We start from the raw sequence: 1,760 nt of genomic DNA, 5'->3' as shown, positions 1-1,760 counted from the left end.
GGGGGCTCATGTTCTGGCTGCTGTTACATCTGACACAAGGCAACCACCATCTCCTTCAATTGCAACTGTCTCCTCTTCTATTCAAAATATTCGGGTATTTTTTTCCACTAAAAGCAAGACAAAAGAACACCCCAAACTAAGAAACTTCAGATGACAACTTCCATTTACAGACGTCAGTTTGTGATTTATAACAGACAATTCAATGTGTAGTACACACACCTTGTACACCCTCATGACTCATCGGTACAAAGTTGTCCTATTAAGATAATAATCGAGTTGTTGAATACTATGACTGGGTCCAGGGCATTTTTGGTTTTGAGTAAGTGTTTTAGGACTGTAAGAGACTTGCACTACAAGAAGCTCATAGAAGTGGCCAAGATGAGAGGGATTACAAGACAGGAACAAACACAAAAGAGGAAGAAGAGAGATCAGGACCATAGATATCAGATAGGAAAGAAGGAGCAAACCACAGCAGAGCACCCTCCAGCCACCCGCACTATAAGTGAGCACACAGGTGCCACGACCATCAGGTGCCACAGCCATCACGCACTCCAACTTACACAGAACAAAACACAGAACAAAACATAGAACAAAACACAGAACACAGTCAGGACACACTACAACTTCCACAGAACAAAACACAGAACACAGTCAGGACACACCACAACTTCCACAGAACAAAACACAGAACACAGTTAGGACACACCACAACTTCCACAGAACAAAACACAGAACACAGTCAAGACACACTACAACTTCCACAGAACAAAACATAGAACAAAACACAGAACACAGTCAGGCCATTCATCAGACACGCCAGCTGCTTCAGCACAACCAAACAAAGACACGTGTTGTGAATGCTGGGCCATCTACAAAGACATTTGGAGGACGTACCCTGACAACATGACAGATACACCACAAAACTTGTCTGTAGTGTGACATACCAGATAATTCTCATCCGAAGCTGTCTTAAGTTTCTCGTTGATCCAGCCCTTGGTCTCGTCACAATCCCGTTCGAAAATCTGGAACTCGTTGGATTGTTCCAGCATGTGTCGTCGCTCGGCCGACCTCTCGTAAAGGGCGTTCTTGCGGGCCAGGAGCTGGGGAAGACAGGGAATACGCTGGTGAAGCCACGGTCCACTAGTCACGGTCCACTAGTCACGGTCCACTAGTCACGGTCCACTAGTCACGGTCCACTAGTCAGTCCACTAGTCAGTCCACTAGTCAGTCCACTAGTCAGTCCACTAGTCACAGTCCACTAGTCACAGTCCACTAGTCCCAGTCCACTAGTCAGTCCACTAGTCAGTCCACTAGTCACGGTCCACTAGTCACAGTCCACTAGTCACAGTCCACTAGTCAGTCCACTAGTCACAGTCCACTAGTCACGGTCCACTAGTCACGGTCCACTAGTCAGTCCACTAGTCAGTCCACTAGTCAGTCCACTAGTCAGTCCACTAGTCACAGTCCACTAGTCACAGTCCACTAGTCCCAGTCCACTAGTCAGTCCACTAGTCAGTCCACTAGTCACGGTCCACTAGTCACAGTCCACTAGTCACAGTCCACTAGTCAGTCCACTAGTCACAGTCCACTAGTCACGGTCCACTAGTCACGGTCCACTAGTCAGTCCACTAGTCACGGTCCACTAGTCACAGTCCACTAGTCACAGTCCAGTCCCCCCACCCCCCATAAACATTACAGAGAGGAGACAGGAGGACAGTGAATCACGTACCTGGTCCCTCCAGGCGACCACACCCCCCCCC

General features: G+C 48.1%; 1 protein-coding gene across 1 annotated transcript in view; it reads right to left on the bottom strand.

The window, feature by feature from the left end:
* The window catches only part of LOC101860938 (spectrin alpha chain-like), a 66,911-nt gene that overhangs the window by 45,629 nt on the left and 19,522 nt on the right, over positions 1 to 1,760 (bottom strand). Inside the window, 2 exon segments of the mRNA XM_035973290.1 lie at positions 498 to 555; positions 945 to 1,100. Coding sequence (XP_035829183.1) covers positions 498 to 555; positions 945 to 1,100 — 214 coding nt within the window.

The sequence above is a fragment of the Aplysia californica genome, unplaced genomic scaffold (assembly GCF_000002075.1).
Source record: "Aplysia californica isolate F4 #8 unplaced genomic scaffold, AplCal3.0 scaffold01104, whole genome shotgun sequence".
NCBI lineage: Eukaryota > Metazoa > Mollusca > Gastropoda > Aplysiida > Aplysiidae > Aplysia > Aplysia californica.
This window is presented reverse-complemented; position numbering and strand designations above follow the sequence as displayed.